Source organism: Fundulus heteroclitus, chromosome 13 (assembly GCF_011125445.2).
Source record: "Fundulus heteroclitus isolate FHET01 chromosome 13, MU-UCD_Fhet_4.1, whole genome shotgun sequence".
NCBI classification, from domain to species: Eukaryota; Metazoa; Chordata; class Actinopteri; order Cyprinodontiformes; family Fundulidae; genus Fundulus; species Fundulus heteroclitus.
In genome coordinates this window covers 2,335,742-2,353,836 of record NC_046373.1, presented here as the reverse complement: position 1 = coordinate 2,353,836, position 18,095 = coordinate 2,335,742, and the positions used below count along the sequence as shown (strand labels likewise).

The 18,095-nt window shown below is 40.1% G+C and overlaps 2 protein-coding genes and 1 long non-coding RNA gene across 23 annotated transcripts in view; 1 reads left to right on the top strand and 2 right to left on the bottom strand.

The window, feature by feature from the left end:
• Positions 1–18,095, bottom strand: part of LOC118565163 (voltage-dependent P/Q-type calcium channel subunit alpha-1A-like) — a 91,832-nt gene that overhangs the window by 10,861 nt on the left and 62,876 nt on the right. For 12 of the 21 annotated variants that reach the window (XM_036144867.1, XM_036144868.1, XM_036144857.1 and 9 more), the window contains 2 exons: positions 4,057–4,258; positions 234–490 (listed from right to left, as the gene is read on the bottom strand). In XM_036144867.1, coding sequence (XP_036000760.1) covers positions 234–490; positions 4,057–4,258 — 459 coding nt within the window. The remainder of the gene's footprint in view (positions 1–233; positions 491–4,056; positions 4,259–18,095) is intronic. The other 9 variants (XM_036144872.1, XM_036144871.1, XM_036144869.1 and 6 more) reach the window with 1 other exon arrangement.
• LOC118565166 lies at positions 7,868–17,546 on the bottom strand. Its single transcript, XR_004932227.1, has 2 exons — positions 16,313–17,546; positions 7,868–7,970 (listed from the first exon to the last, which is right to left on the bottom strand). It is a non-coding gene; the product is annotated as an uncharacterized LOC118565166 (long non-coding RNA).
• Positions 12,929–16,313, top strand: LOC118565165. Its single transcript, XM_036144873.1, has 2 exons — positions 12,929–16,067; positions 16,221–16,313. Exon 1 carries the CDS (start codon positions 13,217–13,219, stop codon positions 15,605–15,607), a length of 2,391 nt encoding a protein of 796 aa, XP_036000766.1. The 5' UTR covers positions 12,929–13,216; the 3' UTR covers positions 15,608–16,067; positions 16,221–16,313.

The window sequence follows — 18,095 nt, the reverse complement described above, 5'->3', positions numbered from 1 at the left end:
TATTTGAATTAGTTAGATTTACAAAAATAAATGAAATAGCTAACAAACACCTATCATAACATGAGGTTTGATGAACCAACGATGATGACCGATAATATACTGTATTATACTGAACTCTGTCAGGTAAAAATGTAATATTTAGGCATTTCACATTCATAGGAATATAAACGGCAGGGAGTATATGAGACTGTTTTGGTAAACTGCTATTAAAGCTTGCTATTTTGGGAGCTCACCTGTCTGTGACCTCGTCCGTCAGGCCCTTCGCTGGGAGACCGGGACCAGTGGCGGTCATGGGGATGTCTATGTGGGTAGTCATGGCGGTCATAGCGTTCCTTGTCCATTGAGTTGTGATGACGGTGATGGTGGTGGTGATGACGCCGGTCCTTGGTACGCCCACGGTCCCGCTCACGCTCCTTGGGAGGCAGATCACCTGACTGTGTCGTGGTGCTGAGGTCTGTGCCCAGACCTAGACATGAAATAGATATGATACCTGTCAAAGTTGGACATGAAGGTTACAAAAGCTTTTTGTTCAGGCAACATTAAAGAAATACTCTTTCACATAAGAAAAACGGTATACTTAAAAACAAAACTAAATAAAACAACATTAAAAATTCATATAGACATCAACAAGAATTAGGAAGTCAATTGTATTTCAAAAAGATACCGTTTAAGCAGGTCCATGTAGTCTAATAAAGGATTTTGGATCAGATTCAGCAGTTTGTCAACTATAATTTTTCTTAACCATGTCAGCTTTGTTAAATGAATTTTGTAGGATCCAATTAGCTCATACAATTACTGAGCTGGACTCTTTTCAAATGGGGTTCTTTTTAGCTTTTCCTTTCGAATATTTATTTGGACCTGGATTTAAATTAAGAATGAGCCTTAAAGGTCTTTACACCCTTGAAAACCTTTGTCACATTTCAACCACAAACTTCCGTGTGTGGTTTTAAAAGGTTGTGGGAAAATTTGACAAGTGTGCCGTGCATTTGATTTAATGCCTCTGAGTTAATCCTCTGATGAAAACATGTTTCCAATAGATTTGCACAATTATAGACAGAAACATTTGACCATTCTTCGGTCGCTCAAACTCTTTCGAATTAGCTGGAGAGCAATTTTCAAGTTTTGATACAGATTTTCAATTAGATTTAGGTCTGGACTTTGACCCATGAATGTACTTTGATCTAACTAAATAAAGCTCTGGCTCTATGTTTAGGGAATTAACCCTGCTGGACGGCATAGAGGTATTCAGATTGAGCATTTTTATTATTATTTTTTGGGAGATTCCTCCTGTTTCAGCACTTTTTACAGGTTTTCTGGCTCACTCTGCTGGTGGACTCCCACAAGGACCTTCAAAGTGTATGTAACCCGGGTTACATAGACTGGGAGGAATCTGAAATGTGGATGATCTATTTGCACTTTATTATTAGACTTCAATTGACTGATTGTCTTCTGCTGAACTGTACTGTATATATTTATTATGAATGGCCATTCAGGAATTTATTTGGTGTCTGTTGGTCTATGATTTTTCCTCTTCAATATATGGTACCATCAAACTCAAATTACAGTCCCTTTGTCTCTGTCTATTTTCACCCTACACTCAGAGTTTTACCTGCAACTTCAGAAACTAGTCCAGTTAGATATATATTATATAGTTTGAATATTTTTATCATTAATATGACTAATCAAACATCATAACATACTTGCTATAGCTACATGTGGAAATGTTCAAAGGTTTTAAATACTCTTGCAAGGAAGTTTATGGTATCCTGTGATTAATTTTTTTCATACACAGGGGAAAAAAAATCACACAAAATCATGCATTTCACATTTACACTCCAAGGATGATAGGCTACATAACATTACTTTAACAAGACCATACATTTTAAATCTTTAAAAAGGATTTGGGGGAATTTTCTTGCCAAAAACCAAAAGCTCATGTTTTAATTTCAAAGAAAGATTTTATATCTTTACCTCAAAACTTGTACTGTTTGCACTCATAACTACTGCTTTCTTTCAAATATATCCTGCTCACCCTCAAAGCTTTGATTCTCCACTCAGATCTAATGCTTCTTCCACAGATATATTTTCTCTTCCCTCCTTCTCTATGCACAATAACATGCTCTCTGCATGAATTTGTCAAGACGGTCTCGAGTCTGTCTTCCCGGCTCACTGCTCTCTCTCGGACAGAACTGGTATCATCGCCTAGCCAACAGAACGACAGCGTTCAGCTGCCAGGGAACAGTTTTCTTTGGGTGCGCTTGTTTCCTTCTAGGGCAGGCATGTCCAAAGTGCGGCCTGGGGGCCATTTGTGGCCCCTGTACTGAATTTGGGTGCCCCCCCCCCCCCAACTGTATTTCAAGAAATATTTGGTCCTCTAGCACAGCTGGCTGATGCAGATAGAAGATTTTAGTTTTTAATTAGGACAAAATTATAACAGAAAAGTTAAAATTCTACATTGGAAAATGTTAAGTACAAGACAAAGTATTCATCGTTTAGTAAAAACACTTTTGACGTTACCTTTAATATCATAGTAGCATATATCCAATGATATTTAATAACTCAAATGCAGACTTTAGTGCATTAAAATCTGCTTTGAATTCAATTATTAAAATTGGCTAATTACAGCAAGTGTTTTCAAAGAACAACTGATCCAAATACTGTTCTTGTATTGCTAGATCAAAAAGAGCTCAGTTTATTACCGTTAAAGAGTCAAATTAAATTATTTAAAATAATTTGCAAACTGGATGAATACAACAGATGAGCAAAACTCTTTTTTAATTTTGGATCTACAATAATATACACATTAATTTCCTACAAAAAATTCTGACTTACTTATTTAAAAATAAAAAATTAACAGTATTTTTTTGTTTAAAAAAAAATTTGTTAATTTTTTGGCCCTTGAGTTCCTTTTACTTGACAATTTTGGCCCTCGTACCAAAAAGTTTGGACACCCCTGTTCTAGGGGGTGTGCTTGTGTGGCAACAATAGACTTGGTGCCACCTACTGGATAAAGAGAAAAACTACTTTATGTTATAGTTGTCAAAAAGTCATGGTTTTAAAATAATAATTTGTCTTTGTAAATTTAAAGGGTTTTAGCAGGTCAAAACTTAAAGGGAAATATTTTGTTATACATGCTGCGATTCTTAGTTTTGCATTGATTTACATGACAGACATCAAATCTCTGTTCTCTTTGTCTAAATATCTGCGACCCTGCACGGATGTAGTAATCACCCCTTTTCACTATTTTACTTTATTATATTTTTTCTGTTGTTTTTTTTCTATACTAGTCAGCTTTTACTTTGAATGGGCACTATGGTTATTATTTACAGAAACGTTTATTAAAGCAAATATAAAAAAATGGTTAAATGTATAGTATATTATTCATTTTTATATGGAACATTTTAATTATTGCTTCAATATGTGTTTTTATTTAACATGGTCAGTTGAAGAGATGCAGCAATGTCTTGTTGCCATACGAGCTACCAGGAGAAAACAAGCAGACTCCAAAAAGGCTGTTTCTTCGCAGTTTCACACTGTGACTCTATTGTCTGGAACGGTTGTTAGGCGACAATACAATCATGATGTGATTATATAAAAAATAATCTGCAAGCAGGGAAGACAAACTTGAGAGCACAGTTTTGATCCAAGCAGAGAGCCCGTTTTGAGTGGATGAAGAGGCAAGCAGGTGGAGATATTTGTTCAAAAAGCATTAAATGTGAACGTGGGAACAAAGATTTGAGGGAGAACAGAGCATATTTGAAAGAAAGCAGAAGTTTTGAGTGCAAGCACTACAAATTTGGAGGGCAACGATACAAAAATGAAAATGTGATCTCTTGATTTTTGGCAGGTAAATTCCTCCATAAAGGCATTGCAATGATAATAATAATAATAATTATTATTATTATAAAAAATAAGAGATTGCTGCTCCATTGTAGATTACAGCAGACTAGTGAACATTGGAGACAAATTCACAGATTCTACAAATGAAAAAAAAAGTATTTGCCTGATTTTATTTACTGTTGGCTAAATGTTAAAAAGAGCGCTGAACAGACTCACCTGTGTCGGCGTCTGTATATCTGGTCAGTGATCGCTGTGAAGTGCGATGACTTCGGTCCCTGTGCCTGCGTCCACCGCCGTGTCTCCCCTCCTCAGAGACCACCCTCTCCAGCGAGTAGTCATCCAGCCTCACTCCACGACCGGAACGCCCGTGGACTAGGCTGGAGGTAGAGCGGCGCATTGGACTGTTGTCGGTGATGGTCTTGAAGGACAAAAGAATGGGTAGAAGGAAATACAGAAATAGGGAGCAAGGGTAAGGAAAGATGGAGGAAAAAATACGGACAACAATGGAGGTGAGAGAAAGAAAAGGGGGGGAAAAATAAGTTGAATTCATTGCCTCCTGAAAGCTGAAGTTTATTTTCAGTTGTGAAACTGAGGAAGACGCCCTAATTTGACTTACTACTTTTCACAGAGTTATACATGTTAGCGATCTATTACCACTCTCGTATCAGCAGGACCAAATAGGAAGTTAGCTGTAGTTTCAGTGCACATGGATAACTAAAGCTGGGTTTTGTTTTTGTCCCCAGCCTGAACCTAGTGTGAGGTTTTTGGATGGTGTTCTCTATTAATTTGTTACAACACTTGATCATTACTCATGCCTGTAATCTGCATTTAAAAATATGCAAAAGCAAATCATCCCACGTCTTCACAAAAACACGAAGAAATGAAACAAACAAACACTGATATCAACTGACAGGCAGGACAGATAGAGGCAGAGAACAAGCAAGAGGACCGTAAAAACCATGCCTCACATGCACATTGCAGAGGAGGGCACCGCACTTCCACTCCTGGCAGCCACATTTCCTACTTGGGTAGCAAACCTAGAAAGCCATCCTTATTAGATAGATATACTATTATAACGATAATTAAAGGCGATATCTTCCCTAGAAATTTATACTCATTCAATTACTACAGATCTTTTTGCTACCGAATTTTGTTGTGATATGCTTGATTTAATTCTTCATCAGAGACAATAAAGTTAGGGTCTTATGGAATTTATTTTTGCCTAAGATGGTAAACTATTACAGAACCAAACCACATGTCTAGGTGTATGAAATTTGCTCACAGAAGAGCGAGTTCATAGTTTTGTTTTACAGTCTGCATTGTTTTCTTGTGAAGGACAGAGAATCTGTTTAGTGCGAACAGCTGACTCCAGCTCCTTAGACCAGTGAGGGCGATTTGAAATAGAATAACTTATATTGTTCCGACCTACACCATACTGTCAAAAGTATTCCCTCATCTGCCTTCACATACAACTTAAGTAGCATCCTGGTCTTAATCCATAAATTTTAGAGCATTAACAGCTTTGACTCCTCTTGGAATGCTCTCCACTGATGTTAGATAAGGAGGCCATCCATCCATTTTATCGTGGATCTTGCTTTGTGCTTGGGTGTAAAGTCATGTTGAAGAAGCAGGGGGACATCCTCAAACTGTTCTCACCAAGTTTGGAGCACTGTGGGTCGCTTTGGTGTGACCCAATCATTTGCAAACTTTTTAAGAGGCATTCTGTCTGCCTAGATGCTGGAGATGACTGGAACACTTGAATTTAACGGTTTGCATGTCTGAGCGAATACTTTTCGTAATAATTCAATTCAATTCAATTCAATTTTATTTATATAGCGCCAAATCATGAAACATGTCATCTCAAGGCACTTTACAAAGTCAAGTTCAATCATATTATACAGATGTATACAGTGTATAGCTCAGTGTATGGCACATCAGTGCTGAAAAAACGTAGTTCCATCAGAATATATGACAATGATGCTAAGTGAAAGCTTCTTCCAAACACAACCTGATGGCTCAGTCTGAGAATATTGTGTTTGTTTCCCTTTTCTAATGAGAGAAGGCTTCGATTTCACAACTGCACAGAGAAGACTGGCCACAAATAGAAAATTGCCTGAAACTTACATACAGCATATGAAAAGTGCATTTAGATTTTTGTATTTAGATAAAAAAAATACACTAACCTTTTTTTTTAACTGAATTTATTGAGAACTGAGAAAAATAAAACTTTGTATTAGAGTGTTGATAACTAGCCTTAGTGTTATTATTTGGCAAATAAGGCCCAAGTTAAAATTATTAATAAAATAACGGGCTGCCACACACATATCTGGGAGAAACTGTTGAATTGTTTAAATGTCCAGAATGATTGTTTCTGTGTGACATCTGTTACGTTTTGCTTGTCAAACTTGCAGCCATAGTTAATCATTACTTTGCAAAGACAGTTATACGGTAGGCCTTTCAAGTATGTTGTCTATTGGATTCGGGCATCTTGTTTATGGGAAAATAACAGTGTTCCATAATCTTAGAGCTTGAGCAAAGGGTCTGGAAATGTTTGGTTAATGGGATTGCAAAGCATGCACAGTAGAGTCTAGAGTTGTGATCATTTAGCATGTTAACCCTATGCAAACTTCTGAAAGTAAGGCCTGACACATAAAGGCATTTCTTGCATAAGTAAGGAAGCTAAGATAGTAGATGGGAATACCGACAGCAGACAACATGCAAAACAACAAGCATCAACTTAAGCTACTCTAACACATTGTGTTATCTTGAAGGAATTTTTGTTATTTCCTGTCGTTTCTGAACAGGACACTGTGAGACCTCTGCAAAGCCTCACAACATCTGTATACTGCACTTTAAACAAACAGCAGTACTTTTTGAACAACTCTACAGAAGCCATGTACCTCCCCTATGTACAGTGCATGCACACTTACTCAGCCTACTTTAGCAAGATATGTTATACCTGTATTTTCAAGTTTTTTTTTTTTTGAGAATTATATGTTTTTATTTCAAGATTGATCTCGGCAACATTTTCTTCTGCTGCAGATAAAAAAGTCATAGTTTTGTAAAAGGGGTTTTCAGTCAACAAAATTTAACTGTTTAATCCAGTTGGTCTTAAAGAAGAGGTTTTATAATGTTTAGTACTCCTATTACTAGTTCTACACATATGAATGTTTTTTAATATCATAATTAACGTCACCACAATCTGAAGTATTAATTTTTAGGATAAATTACACTTTTGTATTGTTGCACAGAACAATTTCCTATTCATATTTTTGTTATACTATTCATAAAGACCATAGACATTTTCTTTATATGAATAAAAACACTTGTGACCTTATAAAAATGCTGTGTCCAAGGGAGACTAAGTAAAATGTTTCTGTGAATGATGTTAGATCCTGGACTTACTTCTGTCCAGTGCAATCATGTTGACATAGCAGTTTGATTAGTTCAGATGTACCGTTATACCAATTTTAATTGCATAGAAAATAGAACCAGCATTATGTTGAAAGAGTTATATAATGATGTTCTTTAATTTAAAAAGTAGCTTATGCAACGCCATCAGCAAAAGCTGTTCTGTTTTCCTTACAGAAGGTCCAGGCCAATTCGACCTTTTAGCAATTTGTATCCTCATTTACTTTCCCTATCCTGTAATTTAATTTACTTGCCTCGTCCATTTCATTCCCCTATTCCCAAACTACTTCATACCCGTGTGTACACATGTTACATAAATCATTTGGTTTAATGTCCTTTATCCTTTGTAGAGAATTTCCAAAACTTTACTTTTTGCTAAACTGAAACAAATACAATATACAATATTTTTATATCTACATGATATGTGCTTGTATCTGAGATACAAAAATACAAAATAAATTAAAAACAACCTTTAATATAAATGTGGTTAGGTGTTGTGTAAATTTATATCATTAATGGTAAAATTCAATGATCCTCTTTACTCAAACATTGCCAGAAGAATGTGAAAACAGCCACAGGTATTTCCAAAATCCCTTGTAGGCCACTAAAACATTCGTCAGCATTCTGCTTAGACTGGTTTGAGTTAAATGTAAAATTGTGCATAAACGCATCATGCATCAGCTACTTTCCCAAGGTCAGAATTGTTTAGCAAGACAAAGCTTCATTGTAGCTGCCATCGAAGTCAGAATAAATAAATAATAGATTAGTAAATATTGGGTTAAAAATATAGAGTTCATAAATACATACATTTCTAGCAAAAATAGTTTAATATGAAAGTTTTAATTTCCGGTATTTCATGTATATTATTTGTTGTGATATGGGGGAACCAAAGTTTGCTGCTGCGTGTTGACGGGGTGTTAACTTTTGAGTGTTGCTGCCTGTTTATTAAGAACATTCTGGATCGAGCTACAAGGCAGACACCTCGTTGATTCCTCTGGCTGGACTTCAATAATAATTAAAGAAGACTGAATAACATGCAAAGTGCATTGAAGGACAGAAGATTTTAATTTTCTCTCAAGCAAAGCGGCCAATGAGGTACATTTACGTTTGTTACTGTTATATTTGTTTGACAGTGAAGATGTAACGTCACAAATTTCTGTTGCGTCATGTATGTATGGTCGCGTTGTTTCTTTGATGTTTTTGCACTGAAATTTGTTTTTATTTGCTTTCTGTCTGTGTATCGAGCAGTTCTCACGGCACACTATCATGCTCCGTGTGATTAAAGCCCGTAACTTTCAAGAACGACTTGGTTTCGTGATTTGGACTTGAGGGGGAATTACAGTGAGAACTCAGCCACCGCGACGCGAGGGGAGAGCGTGACCAGCAGCAGCAAGGAGCCAGTGCGCGCGCCCGTCTCTCGTCGTCGGAGCTGTGAAGATGTTCGAGGTTTGGGAGGAGCCACTCGTCAAAGGACAGTATGCAACCTGCCAGTAACCTAAGACAGTTGTGTGGTTATGCCAACGTGAAGCACGTTTGAGCCAAGTTAAATGTGAAGACGTAGAGTAGCCTTTACAACTGCTAAAGAAGAAAAAAAAAAAAAAAAAAACGCTTGCTAAGTTTGAAGTGTAACTAAGGTTTAATGTGATAACTTTTCGGAATATTCTACATATTTGTTGCCTGTGATATTTGAATGTTTATTGGTTAAGTGTTAAGCAACATTAAGTAATTCTGAGAAATATTTTTGTTTAAAGGGAGTACTCCGGTATTTGCCTATTTTCAGTGATTCTAAGTTTTAAAGGGTGCTCTCATTTAATATTCATCTTACATAAATCTAGTGTAAGTCTAGTGTATCTTGTCATTTAAGTTACCACTTGACATTCAAGTTGGTGTGATCTGATTTAAATATTGTGACCTTATTCTTTGCCTATAGTTATTAATTTTTACTACATAAATATTAACGTTATTGATATTTTCATGTTTTGATTTCTCAAAATAGCCTTTAAAAAAGAATAGGTCGTTAAAGCATAAGAAGTTTAACTGATCTAAAATAATTTTCTAAGGGGAAATTTATGCTCATTTTGCAAAACAATTTATTTCAAGTTAATTAGCTCTAGGCTCCTTAAAGTTACTTCTCAAACCAGTTTAAGTCACAATATACTAAATGGCTGATAAGGACATTGCAATTGAAATGCAAAACCCAGAAGTTACTCATGAAGAAGAAGAAGAGGGGTCTGTTCACGATGAAGCTTTTGGAAAAGATCCTGCAAAGAAAACTCAAGCGAATACAGAAACTGATGTTGCTGAAGACAAGAGGAGAAGGAAACTAACTGAGAAGGGTCGGGAGCTACATAATGAAAAATTAAAGAAACTTCAACGCAATTTTGACAAAACATATGAAAAATGGAAAATACTTGCAAAAGAGGCCAAAAAGACACTCTCCTTACCCAACTCAACCGACGCTCTACACGAACATCAAATTCAAATTCATACTGCTGATCTCGAAGTGAAAGAACGCTATGAGGATATTCGTAAACACAGTGTCCCGGATGCAGACACCCGGCGTCGGGTGGACACCTGTGATGCTGTATCAAAGCAACTCATTGAACGACTACATGTTCTACAGGATGAAGACACAGATAAGCATTTACCAACTGTACAAGCTCCATGGGGTGACACTGGTTCAGTGTTTTCATCTAAAGAAGACCAAGTGTCCATGTTTAGCCGCCCAGCCTCGGGACATGTTTCAAGACGCTCAAGTGTGTCCTCCACAAAGAAGCAGGAGGCGGAAGCAGAGTATGCTGCAACCCAAGCCACCTTGAAGGTTCTAGCAGAAATGGAACAGGAAGAAAAGGAGCTTGAAAGGCTTGAGGCTGAGAACAGGAGGCAGCTAGCGCAGCAAAGGGCAGAGAACGCTGAAAGACAAGCACAACAAGAAGCAAGACGAGCACGGCAAGAAGCAGAAAATGCTGAAAGACAGAAGTTACTAGAGGAGAAACGCAGACAGTTAAAGTGTTTGGAAGCAACTAAAAGAATGAATGCTGCAAGGGCAAGACTGCAAGTCTACGAACATGATGTAGGTTCAGATGAAGACATATCAGATCTTCTTCATAACCCGTCAGGGCATTCACCTAAGGCTAATGCTCCTCTAAAGTACAGCATGCCTTTACAGCCTGCCTGTAGGCTTCCCACCACAAACCATGAAGTCCCAAGGCTTACTTCTCAAGTTGCTCGCTCCACTCATCACGATAACAGCACAATAATGCTTGCTGAAGCGATAGCAGAATCCATAAACACAAGCCGTCTTCCAGTGCCAGAGCCGCCGATGTTTAGCGGAGATCCAATCAGGTACAAGGACTGGAAAATGTCATTTCTAACCCTTATAGGCCGGAAGAACATTCCTGTAAATGAAAAGATTTACTATCTCCGCAAGTATGTCACAGGAGCTGCAAAGAAAGCAATTGAAAGTTATTTCCTGGTGGGGACTGAGAAAGCCTATGATTCAGCATGGGAAATATTAGAAGAACGATACGGCAACTCCTTTGTGGTCGCTAAAGCTTTCCGCGACAAGCTGAATTCATGGACAAAGATTGGACCCAAAGACAGCGTGGAGCTGAGAGAATTTGCAGACTTCCTGCGAGGCTGTCAAGCAGCCATGAGTCATATTAAGAGTCTTGAAGTCTTAAACGACTGCAGTGAAAACCAAAGAATACTCAGCAAGCTCCCTGACTGGCTCACTGCCAGGTGGAACAGAAAGGTAATGGAATACGAAGAAGAGAAACATGACTTTCCGAGTTTCCACACCTTTGTTGAGTTTGTGTCTAGAGAAGCCAAGATAGCTTGCAACCCGATGACTTCACTTCATGCTCTGAAGAGTGGTGATGCTGAAAGAGCAAAGCTGTCTAAGGTCCGTAACGTTGGCGTAAAGGTGCTAGTAAGTGCATCTGAAGAAAGGCCAGATGTTGAGGGACGAAAGGGCGATGCTAAGGGATGCATTTTTTGTGAGAAGACACACCATAGTATTCAGACATGTCGGAAGTTAATGGAGAAGCCTGTTAAAGAGCGAGTTAAGTATGTGCAGACAAAGAAACTGTGTTTTGCGTGTCTAAGGCCAGGACACCACTCAAAGAGCTGTGAGAAGAGAAGTGTTTGCAATGTGTGCAAGGGGAGGCATCCCACATGCTTGCATGAAGACCGTGCTAAGGCGGATGAAAAGGTCCAAGCTGATGGACAAAGGGAGAGTGGAAAACCTCCAAAGGGACAGGAAAGGTCTAAAGAGTCCAGAGACACAGAGTCTGCTACTACTGAAGTAGCAAGCACAGCTATGTCAAACCAAGTCATGCACAGTGGGAACAACACATATGCTTCCACTATAGTGCCAGTTTGGCTGTCAACGACAAGAAACCCAGAAGCTGAAGTTCTGGTATACGCTCTTCTGGACAGTCAGAGCGATAGCACGTTCATCCTGCAAGAAAGAGCAGAGGCTCTTGACACACAGATGGAGCCTGTGCAATTAAAGCTTTCCACACTTGCATCCAAACAGACTGTAATCCCAAGTTACAAGTTAGTTGGGTTACAGGTCAGAGGGTTTTACTCCTCCAAGAAAATCCCTCTTCCCATGACTTATTCACGAGACTTCATCCCTGCTAGTCTAAGCCACATTCCTACACCCAAGACAGCAAGAGCATGGTCTCACTTAGAGCACCTTGCTGAAGAGATCGCTCCTCTGATAGACTGCGATGTCGGCCTGCTCATAGGGTACAATTGTTCCCAAGCCCTGTTGCCGAGAGAAATTGTATCAGGCAAGGATGACGAGCCATTCGCAGTCAGGACCGATCTTGGCTGGAGCATCGTTGGCTGCGTCAATCCCTGTGTTGACTATGGAGATGCTATTGGAAGCAGCCACAGAATCATTGTGAAACAAGTCACACCAAGTCTACAGTCACCTAGTGACCTAACAAGTCAAGTTCAGTACATATGCAGAACCCAAGTTAAGGAAGTTTTTGTTCCGACAGATGTGCTGAAAGTGCTTGAATCCGACTTCAGTGAGAGAAACGCGGAGGACGCTCATTTCTCTCAGGATGACCTTCGCTTCATCACGAAAATGGAGGAGGGTATAAAGATACAAGCGAATGGACAGCGTGAAATGCCATTGCCATTTAAAGAAGACAAGCCGTGTCTGCCCAACAACTTTAAGGGTGCAGATCATCGGCTCAGGTGTCTAAAAAGGAGATTTGAGAAGGACAAGCAGTACCACAAGGACTATGTCGCGTTCATGAGCGACATCATATCCTGTGGAGATGCTGAGAAGGTCCCGGAAAGTGAACTCCAACGAGGTTCTTGCTGGTACATTCCTCACCACGGAGTCTACCACCATCAGAAGCCGGGGAAGATCCGTGTGGTGTTTGACTGTTCAGCCAAGTTCGAAGGAGTATCACTTAATGACCATCTACTCACTGGACCAGAGTTGACTAATACCTTGATAGGTGTCCTTTGTCGATTCAGGAAGGGCCCAGTAGCCGTAATGTGCGATATTGAGCGCATGTTTCACCAGTTTCGGGTCAGAGCAGAAGATCAGGACTATCTCAGGTTCTTGTGGTGGGACAACGGGGACATCAAGACAGAGCCATTAGTGTACCGAATGAAAGTGCACTTATTCGGTGCAGCTTCATCACCCGGCTGTGCGAACTATGGTCTTAAACACGTCGCCGCACAAGGACAAGGCCGATTCAGCGAAGCAACAATCCACTTCATCGAAAGAAACTTCTATGTCGATGATGGCTTGATAAGTGTCTCAACGCCAGAAGAAGCCATAAAGTTGGTTGCTGAAATCAGACAGCTCTGCAGCTCTGGAAGGTTGCGCATCCACAAGTTTGTTTCTAATTGCCAAGAGGTGCTTGCATCCCTCCCAAAGGAAGAGTGTGCAGATTCGTCGAATGGTCAAGACTTGGCTCTGGGTGAACCCCAGATGGAGAGAGCGCTAGGCGTGAAATGGTGCGTCACGTCAGACCACTTCAGTTTTAGAGTGGTGGTGGACGAACGCCCACTCTCAAGAAGAGGAGTGTTGTCAACTGTGGCCTCCATCTTTGACCCCTTGGGCTTTGTCGCTCCCTTTATTCTGATCGGGAAGCAAATACTTCAGCAGATGTGCCGCGACAAGGTTGGATGGGATGATCCGCTGCCAGACGATCTGAGACCACGGTGGGAGTCTTGGCTCCTGGACCTAAAAAACCTGGCAGACTTAAAGATTCAGCGATGTTATCTCCCATCAGAGTTCAAGCAAGTCCAAAGGTATGAACTCCATTACTTCTCCGATGCGAGTGTCCTGGGGTATGGAGAATGTACTTACCTTCGGGTAATTAGCGAAACAGGACAAATCCACTGCTCCTTAGTGATGGGCAAAGCCAGAGTGGCCCCCACTAAGGTCACAACTGTGCCAAGACTTGAGCTATCGGCAGCAGTCGTAGCTGTACGCATGAGTGACATGCTAAGAAAGGAGCTAGAAATAGTTGCTCAAGAAGTTTTTTGGACGGACTCGAAGGTCGTCCTTGGATACGTGAACAATGATGCAAGAAGATTCCACGTGTTTGTGGCAAATCGCATCCAGCGGATTAAAGACAGCACCAGACCAGATCAGTGGAGACATGTGAGTTCAGTAGACAATCCCGCCGATCATGCATCGAGAGGCCTGCGGGCAAAGGAGCTCATTGCTTCCAACTGGTTCTCTGGTCCTGATTTTCTCTGGGGTGAAGAACTTCCCAGTGGGAATGTTGAGGTGGAAAATTTAGCAGCAGAAGACCCTGAAGTACGCAATGTCTTTGTACACAAGGCTTCAGCTACAGAAGTTTCACTGCTGGATCGATTCCTTAAGTTCTCCTGCTGGACAAGATTGGTCAAGGCCATTGCTCGTCTCACGCGACTTGCCAAGGAGCTGAAAGGTTCACTCCCAAGAACGAATGAAGCCACAAGTCTGGTGGAAAGGAGTAATGCTGAGGCTACCATCATAGGTCTTGTTCAGAGAGAAGCTTTCACAGAAGAAATCCAAACCCTCCAACATGGGAAGGAGCTCGTTAAGACCAGTAAGTTATACAAACTGAACCCTTTCCTTGACAAACAAGGAATCCTCAGGGTGGGAGGTCGGCTGACGCATGCTGATTTGCACTATAACATCAAGCATCCCGTCGTTTTACCTGCCAAAGGTCACGTAACAAGACTGCTCATACAGTATTATCATCAACAAGTGCAACATCAAGGACGTGGCATAACAGTCAACGAGCTACGAGCTAACGGATTTTGGATACTCGGATGCAGTCATGCTGTGTCATCCTGCATTAACAAGTGCTTCAAGTGCAGAAGGTTTAGACGTTCTACAGAGAATCAACAAATGGCAGACTTGCCGCACGACCGTATGGAAGAAACACCTCCTTTTACTTATTGCGGAATAGACTGCTTCGGACCGTTCTATGTCAAGGATGGAAGGAAGGAGTCGAAGCGCTACGGCCTGTTATTCACATGCTTATGCTCTCGTGCAGTTCACATAGAGCTCCTAGAAGAGATGACCACAGACTTTTTCATCATCGCTCTCCGTGCCTTCGTAGCCATACGTGGCAATGTTCGACAACTCCGCTGCGATCAAGGCACCAATTTCGTCGGTGCCAGGCGTGAGTTCGTAGAGGCCTTGAAGGAGATGGATCAAGAACGCCTGAAGATACTGGGCTGTGAGTTTGTCATGAATCCGCCATCAGCAAGCCACATGGGCGGTGCCTGGGAAAGGCAGATTCGGACAATAAGAAGTGTGCTGACGTCTATCCTGGATCAGTCCTCCAATCGACTCGATACTTCTTCACTGAGGACTTACTTCTATGAAGTAATGGCAATCATTAACAGTCGACCATTAACAGCTCACTTACTGAACGATCCTACGGGACCACAGCCTCTTTCACCTAATCATATACTGACAATTAAGTCCTCTATCATTCTTCCACCACCTGGGAAGTTTGAAAGAGAAGACCTCTATCTTCGGAAGAGGTGGCGCAAGGTTCAATACTTAGCCAACGAGTTTTGGTCCAGATGGTGCAAGGAGTATCTGTTGAGCTTACAACCGCGTCAGAAATGGCAACGAAAGCGCAGAAGCGCTCAGGTCAATGATATAGTGATCGTCCAAGATGACACTGCCCCAAGAACAGAATGGAAGTTGGCAAAGGTCACAAAGGTCTATCCTGCAGAAGACGGTTGCGTAAGGAAAGTGCAACTGCTGATCAGTGACTCAACTTTGGATAAAAAGGGAAAACGCGTTGGGAAGCCAGTCTACTTGGAGAGACCTATCCATAAGACGGTGACCTTGATTGAAGCCGAGTGATGCTGCCACATTTTTCTTGCAATGTGTCTTATCATCCAGCGTTAACTTAGTTTGTAGGTTTGTGTAAAATCACAAGTGATTTGGTGGGAGTGTAGCTGCCATCGAAGTCAGAATAAATAAATAATAGATTAGTAAATATTGGGTTAAAAATATAGAGTTCATAAATACATACATTTCTAGCAAAAATAGTTTAATATGAAAGTTTTAATTTCCGGTATTTCATGTATATTATTTGTTGTGATATGGGGGAACCAAAGTTTGCTGCTGCGTGTTGACGGGGTGTTAACTTTTGAGTGTTGCTACCTGTTTATTAAGAACATTCTGGATCGAGCTACAAGGCAGACACCTCGTTGATTCCTCTGGCTGGACTTCAATAATAATTAAAGAAGACTGAATAACATGCAAAGTGCATTGAAGGACAGAAGATTTTAATTTTCTCTCAAGCAAAGCGGCCAATGAGGTACATTTACGTTTGTTACTGTTATATTTGTTTGACAGTGAAGATGTAACGTCACAAATTTCTGTTGCGTCATGTATGTATGGTCGCGTTGTTTCTTTGATGTTTTTGCACTGAAATTTGTTTTTATTTGCTTTCTGTCTGTGTATCGAGCAGTTCTCACGGCACACTATCATGCTCCGTGTGATTAAAGCCCGTAACTTTCAAGAACGACTTGGTTTCGTGATTTGGACTTGAGGGGGAATTACATTCATTATGGTCAAACAGTCTTGGCTAACAAGCGACTTCCCCTTGTTCTCCTGCTGCGGCCTCTTACATCTGCTGTGAAACTCTGCCAAATCATGCATGACCAACGACATGCCGGCACACTGCCAACTCTGGAGATGGGCCAGCATATCCACATATCAGGGTAGTCCATGCTTTTGTTCAACCAATCAGCAGAGATGCAACACATTTGAACACACACTGCTGTATGCATAATAACCCTCACACACACACACACACTCTCAAATGCTGCATATGAGCAAATCTCTGGGGAAGATTGCAGTTAGCAAACAATGGTTAGTGACCCTAACACAAGAAAAAATGGGAAAGAGAGAAACTACAGTGAACAGAAAGAGACACTTGGATAGATAGGGGAATAAAAAAAACAAGGCAAAACAAACTGGAGCTGAATAAGGAAGAAAAAAAAGTCCCAGTTGATGAAAGCAACATGGAGTTCCAGGTGGGTGTGCTTCATTTCTTTCACACAAAAGGAGAGTCTGTTTTGAAAATATACAACAAAAACCAAAGCAAATTGCCCTTTAATAAACTTTCATATGGTACCAGGTGACAAATCATACAAAGCTTTTCTGTTTATTGTATTCTATTAGTTTTGGGAAAGTAAAATATTCATAAATATGCTGACATTGTTCATATCTGATGTTAAAGACTTCTAAAGACCCCGAATATGAAGTGTGTTCTGAACAAACTCTTCTTTATGCTGGTAAATATGATAGCACAGTTTTAGGAGTTCATTTGTTAGCTGACTTAGTGATGTCCTGTTTTTCTTTTTCAGAGACACGGGAATGGGTTTATCAAATGGATCTTTATTGAGTTGAGAATCAATATGTTCTCATTATGTTTGCCTTTCCCATTTATTGATATTTTGGGCGCTTGGAGGTTCAGAGTTTGTATTTTTAAAAAGCTATAACCTTTTACGAAAATGAATGAATATCAATCCAGTAAACATCTTGCTGCAAGAACTGATTGGGAAAGTTAATAAACTTGATGAGACTTGAAAAATGTGTTTGTTGTTTAAGCTGCAGCGAGCAGAAAAGTATCTCTGAATTGCCCACCCACCACAAAAAGGAAAAGTCTTAAAATAAATCCATCTTTGCTGTAGTGGTATAATCTTAGACAAAAAACATTTAGAAATATCAAACATTTAGTGTATTTATTTAGTGAGAAAATAAATCTAGTTGTAAAACTAAAACCTCTGGGCCTTTTTGAAGCATGCTAAGGGAGGGATTTCCCCTTGGCCCAATCTTATGTTCTTTTCTCTTCAACATACTTTTTTCTACAGGATTCAGGTTGTTGCACTGTGCTGGCTATAAAAGAACATTTGTGTCTAGTGACTCATTTTGTTTTCAATGTGGACATATATTTGGGATTCTATTTTGCTTAAAGAAATGATAATGATCCATTTTGACTTTATTTTCAGCTTTCTCTAAAAGGCCATTGTTATGCTTGTTCTGGATTTAAAATGACCTTGTATTTCAAAGAACTGCTGATGCAATGCACTCTGAGAAGGCTCTCGTGGCTTTTAGTGGAGGAAAAGGCCCCCAGAATCACACATCCTCCAACACTCCAAGAGTGAGAATGAGGTGAACTTCCAAATATTCACTCCTTGGTCATGCCAAACTTACCCGGAGTGTTCGCTGCTAAATCGGCAACATTGGTGTCATTACAACAAGGTACATGATTCAAATTAAAGTCTCAGCAGAGTTTAAGTTTAAGTTTACATCCAGCAATTGCAACAATGTTTAAAGA